At 39.4% G+C, this 6,000-nt stretch overlaps 1 protein-coding gene across 1 annotated transcript in view; it reads right to left on the bottom strand.

Annotated features, from left to right (window-relative positions):
- Positions 1 to 1,570: 1,570 nt before the first annotated feature.
- The window catches only part of SUGT1 (SGT1 homolog, MIS12 kinetochore complex assembly cochaperone), a 41,673-nt gene continuing 37,243 nt past the window's right edge, over positions 1,571 to 6,000 (bottom strand). The window contains exon 13 of the mRNA XM_047755967.1: positions 1,571 to 1,709. Within this exon, the coding sequence (XP_047611923.1) occupies positions 1,608 to 1,709 (102 nt within the window). The 3' untranslated portion in view covers positions 1,571 to 1,607. The remainder of the gene's footprint in view (positions 1,710 to 6,000) is intronic.

The following is a 6,000-nucleotide window of genomic DNA, read 5'->3' as shown; positions in this document are numbered from 1 at the left end:
GTCTTGTCTCCGAGGCCCCCAACTCAATGCCTCGGCAGCAGGAGCCTCCCCACCCGAGAACAAATGGTAATTTAACATGCGGAATCACGATCTTGTTTCCTTAGGAGACAACTTTATCAATTCATACAGGCAAGACCTTGATTTTGCCTTTCCCTCCCATGTTCAAGAACCCAAAACAGTAGCCTGTAGCTCTAAGTGGGCAGAAGGACAAGTGAAAACCCCCCACATGCATAAACAAAGCTGTACCAGCAGGTTTGGGGCATGATCTGGAAGCACCCCACCACTTTTCCTTATGAACTCCCTTATGCTTCAGGTCATGACCAGAAGGAAGGGGCTGAATTCCCATTCTTTTTGGAGGCGGAAATGCTGGCTGATCTGCCTACCATTATACCCGATCCTCAGCTGTGAGGGTAGCGAGTACTGCCTTGCCACAAAATGTTAGTGAGACTTAAGAGACACCAACCTCCAGGGCATTACGGTTCAGAAACTATGATGAAAAACAAATCAGACCTACAGGTCACCCATGGTCTTTGCTTTGTAACGGCTTAGGCTGCCAAGAATTTCAATCATGTAACACTTCTTTTATACCTCAAAACTGTGTAATTAAGTTCATCATTCAACCATTCCATAATTCCTTCATGAATGTTAATAAACTCTTTGAAGTTAATGATGTCTTTTAGTTTTTGTATTCCCATGGTATCTATTTATTCTAGAAACAGAATAGATACTAAATATATACATATTAATTTACTCTCTCAGCAGCTGCCCTAAACCACCATACCCAAAGTAACCATGGGGATGTGAGATGAGAGATTTTCTAATAAAGAAAACAAAAACACCGCAAAAACCAAACCAAACCACCAGTGCTGTAATTTCACGAATCCTGCTGTGGCAAAAGCAGTGAAGAAGAGGAGTTGGCCTTTCCTAAATTACTGTTTGCCTCAGCTTCACAGATTAGCCTTCAATATAGCTAAACCTGCAGCATGATAAACTCAGCTGTCAATGTCTTATACAGAATTTGAAAGGTAAAGGCCAAAATTCTCAGTGCAATTACAAATATTTCCCATAAAAGTAATCAAATGGGAATTCCCTGTGATAAATAATTTTTCCAAGTTTTCATTAAAAACTTAAGAAAAAGGTAAATAAACCAAACTTCTTCATAGAAAAATTGTATTTACAACTCCATTCAAAAGCAGTTTTTAAAAGCAAACAATGTAACACTGAAACTGAAAAAAATCTACACTCACCCAAAGCTGCCAAGTCTAATAAATTATTAGCAGAATACTGCATCAAAAATAAGGCAATAACCCAAGACAGCCCACTAACAATTTTTCCACTCCCACAACTAGGTAGAATTAATCTATCTAGTAGCAAATGATACTTCATTCCATTTCAGCATATGTGAAATCCTTAAGGACAGAAGCAATGATTTCATTCTTTGTTAGTCTCTCAGAACACTTGAAGGAAAATAATTTCTAAAGCACAAAGAGGTAAAGAGGTATAATCTTTAAAAGATGTATTCAGTGTTCGAAATTCAAGAAAGCAATATTAATACACAATGGGCATTAGGTGAATATATGCAATACAGTGATAGCAAATTAATTTATTTAGTACTTTTTCCATTCCATATCATCAGGAGGATTGATTTCAACTTTCCTTTTACCTACATCAGACCAGTTGGTACTCAAAACTGTACCACCAGACTCCATCTGCAATAAGAAACAAAAACAAATTAATTCTTGGACCATATAATCAAAACAGAGTATTTTTCTAAAAATGTTCCAAGCATAGAGTCTCAAATATAAGCTATGTTTGACTTAATATACACTGATAATATTTTGATTTAATCTTAGGCTTTCCAGGTAAGTTACTATGTTTTATAAAATCTGAAAAGGAAACTCTAGTTAGGTAGGAGGACCACGTCTTCTGCTAATCAGCACAGAAATATTTGTGGAAATACTACCTTCAGATCAAAATAAAATTGGCTCTGAAAGACAATGATGATATAATCTTTTTGCTGATAGTAAAGACTAAGCAAAGTAAACTTGTTTCTAGTTGGACAGAAATTCAAGAGCCCCTTAAGGTTCTCTGTCAAATATATGAAAGTGTATGCTAGAATTATTTTTAAATCAAGGTACATATACATAGAGATACAAAAAATCAGTATCTCGGTGAAGAAAGAACTACTATATATTTGGTACCCACTGAATGTCACACTTCCCAACAAGCCTAGTACATTCATAAACACATTTAAAAAATAAAGTTCTGGGAGTTCCTGTTGTGGCTCAGTGGTGAATGAATCCAACTAGGAACCATGAGGTTGCGGGTTCGATCCCTGGCCATGCTCAGTGGGTTAAGGATCTAGCGTTGCCGTGAGCTGTGGTGTAGGTCGCAGACGTGGCTCTGGCGTAAGCTGGTGGCTACAGCTCCGATTAGACCCCTAGCCTGGGAACCTCCATATGCCGTGGGAGTAGCCCTAGAAAAGGCAAAAAGACAAAAATAAATTTAAAAAATTAAAAAAAAAATAAAGTTCTGGATAGCTGTTATCCTAATGCAATAAAAATGCATTGATTCAGATCACAGGAAAGAACAGTGAACTATTAAAATCTAAACACTTAAAAATAACCAGCTGTTACTGTTGGATGCATAAAGTTACATACACTACTATTATACTGGAACCTCAAAATAACCCCAATACCCCACACGCTCTGCCAAGTTCCCATATGTGGGTTCCTTTGCATGGGATGCTCTTCTCCATCCCAGTTTTTATATCTTTAGTTATCTTCCAAACATGACACGTCTCCAACTCTCTGTGGCCTTCTTTGACCCTAGTCAGGACTTCATCTGCTCTTATAAGATTTGTCTTCTGTGTGCAGAATTACCATTAATATAACATGGGTGATGTTGCACTGTTAAAATTTTAAGGATCTGCCTTCTTATGCCTGCTCCCCACTCTTGGCTCCAAATTAAAGCTGAGAGCTCCTAAAAGGCAAGGAGCATTTTTACAACCATTTAACATGCTGGCTCCAAGGGCAGAGGCCTGGCACACAGTAGGCTTCAAACAAAATGTTGATGGGACATTTTATATAACAGACTACTTCTATAATCAACTATAAAATGGGACAAGTTTATAGAATAAGCTACTTCTAAGAGAACTGAAGGAAGCAGATTTATCATCTGATCATATTCGCTAGTGACCTTTTTCCTCTCTTACAGACTGCAGTGCAACCGAGCATTTCTCTGATTATCTTGTATGTGTTGGTCACTTTGCCCAATTAAACCAAGAGATCTCAGATGAGACCGTCTGTTAGGCATACCTTGTTATATTGTACGTTACTGCAGATGCTGCTTTTTTTTTTTTTTTTTTGCCATGCCCACGGCACACAGGAGGTTCCCGGGCCAGGGAATGCACCTGTGCCACAGCAGCAACCCAAGCTACTGCAGTGACAACACTGGATCCTAACCCACTGTGACACAGGAGAACTCCAGATTTCGATTTTTTTTTTTTTTTAAACAAATTGAAGGTTTGTGGCAACCCTGCATCGAGTGTCTATGGACATCATTTTTTTTCAAGAGCATTTACTCACTTCATGTTTCTGTCATATTTTGATAATTCTTATAACATTTCAAACTTTTTCATTGTTCCTACTTTGTTTCAGGAATCTTTCATCAGTGATTTTTGGGGGGGGGGGTGTCTTTTTGCCATTTCCTTGGGCCGCTCCCACAGCATATGGAGGTTCCCAGGCTAAAGGTCTAAATAGGAGCTGTAGCCACCGGCCTACGCCAGAGCCACAGCAACGCGGGACCCGAGCCTCGTCTGCAACCTACACCACAGCTCACGGCAACGCCGGAACCCCAACCCACTGAGCAAGGGCAGGGATCGAACCCGCAACCTCATGGTTCCTAGTTGGATTCGTTAACCACTAAGCCACGACGGGAACTCCCTATCAGTGATCTTTGATGTTACTATTTCAAGATGACAACTTGCTAAATATTCAGATGATAAAGTTAGCATATTTTAGCAATAAAGTATTTTTTAATTAGTACATGCTTTTTTAATACATACTACAGTATAGTACCAACATAACTTTCATATGCACTGGGAAACCAAAATAAGCGTGACTCACTTTATTGCAAAATTTGCTTTATGATGATGGTCTAGAACTGAACCCACAGTTCTCTGAGGTATGCCTGCATTCCCCATTCCCTTGGTATGTTCTGGGTCAATGCTGCCAGACAGACAGCTTAGTGGCTTATTTGATGGGTGTGTACTAATTAAAATTAGCCAAGTTTCTGTATGAAAATGGATACAGGTTCTATAATACATCTTTGAAATTTCACACTGTTCTGTCCAGCAAGCTCTTAAAAGTCAATACTGAAACTGGTTCTTCTGAAGGCGTTAAGGAAACATACTTTTTCCTTCTCTCACCACTAAGTACAACTAAAAGCTTTGGGCATTATATAATTAACAAACAAAAGAAGACTCTAAAAGGAGAAGGGAAGAGGACAAATGAGCTAGGGATCCAAGAAACGACATGGTGCTAAGTTCTCTTTTGCCTCCTTTTTCTGACAACAGGAACTGGAGAAGCTGGAAATGCCAAAGGGCACAAACAAAAAAAGACCAACAAAGCCTGATATCTCTAGCCCAAGGACAAAGACAGATTTATGTTGTTCTAAAGAAAACTTTTAGTCAATAACCACTCTAGCTAAATGCCACAGAAACAACTGGCTCCGTCCCCAAGCAGGCCAGTGAAGAGCCAGCCTAGACTGCCACTCACACTAGGCTGTGGAGAACCAGCCTTCTTCTCTGCTGCCTGTGGTGTCAGTGGAGAGACCACATGGGGAGCCACAACACCTACATTAACAAGCAGATGCCCTGGGGTGTCTGTGGAGGCAGAGCAGGGTACCTAGATTGCTAACTCCACCTGGCTAGAGTGAAGCAGTGACTTCCCTTCCTCTGCTGGAGGGGATAAGAGAGAAAGCCATCTCCAGCAGATGGTTTAAGTAAGGTCCAGTCTCATAACATGAAAATGTCCAGGTTTCAACTGAATACCACTTGGCACTGGAGAAAAACACCAAGAATGAGGAAGATTTCAGATTATATTTTTTAAAAGAGAAGACAATCAACAGAATGCTAACATAGATATGGCAGAGATGTTAGAATTATCTGACAAGTTTTGAAGCAGTCATGGCAAAAATTCTTCAACAAGAATTATGAATTAGCTTTAAAAAAAAACCAGAAACAAAAGATATAAGAAGAACCAAATGGAAAGTTCGAAAATTGAAAAATACAACAGAAAGTTCGGTGGATGGCCTCAAGAGAAGACAAGAGAGAACAGAGAAAATCAGTGAACTGGAAAACAGAACAATATAAACCACCTAATATGAAAATAAAGAGAGAAAATAGAGATAAAACGAAGAGAGTTCTGGGGATGTTCTACCCTAGCAAAATATCATACATTTGTGTCATGGATTCCAAGAAGAAAACAAAGAAGGTAGGACAGAAAAAGCACTTGATGATATAATGAATGAAAATATCCCAAATTTGGCAAAAGAAATAAACCTACAGATTCAAGAAACTCAGTAAATCCCAATCAGTAAAAATCCAAAGAAACCCTTGCCAGGGCAGAGACTCTGTCATGGACAGATCTACCCTGAAAGAATGCCCAAAGGAAGTTCTCCAAACAGAAAAGAAGCAAAAAAATGAAACTTTGAAAGTTAGAAAGGAAGAAAGGTTGCCACATGGATAAATACAATAGAGTTTGCTTTTTCTCTTAAGTTTTCTAAATTATGTCTGAAAGTGTTCCTGTCGTGGTTCAGCGAGTTAAGAACCGGACATGAGTTAAGAATCCGACATAGTATTCATGAGGATGCAGGTCTGATCCCTGGCCTTGATCAGTGGGATTAAGGATCCAGCATTGCCACAAGCTCCAGTGCAGGTCACAGGTGCGGCCCAGATCCAGTGCTGCTATGGTTGTGGTGTAGGCTAGCAGCTGCAGC

This window comes from Phacochoerus africanus, chromosome 13, assembly GCF_016906955.1.
Source record: "Phacochoerus africanus isolate WHEZ1 chromosome 13, ROS_Pafr_v1, whole genome shotgun sequence".
Classification (NCBI taxonomy): Eukaryota; Metazoa; Chordata; class Mammalia; order Artiodactyla; family Suidae; genus Phacochoerus; species Phacochoerus africanus.
Note: the sequence above shows the minus strand (reverse complement) of the source record. Positions and strands in the feature narration are given on the sequence as shown.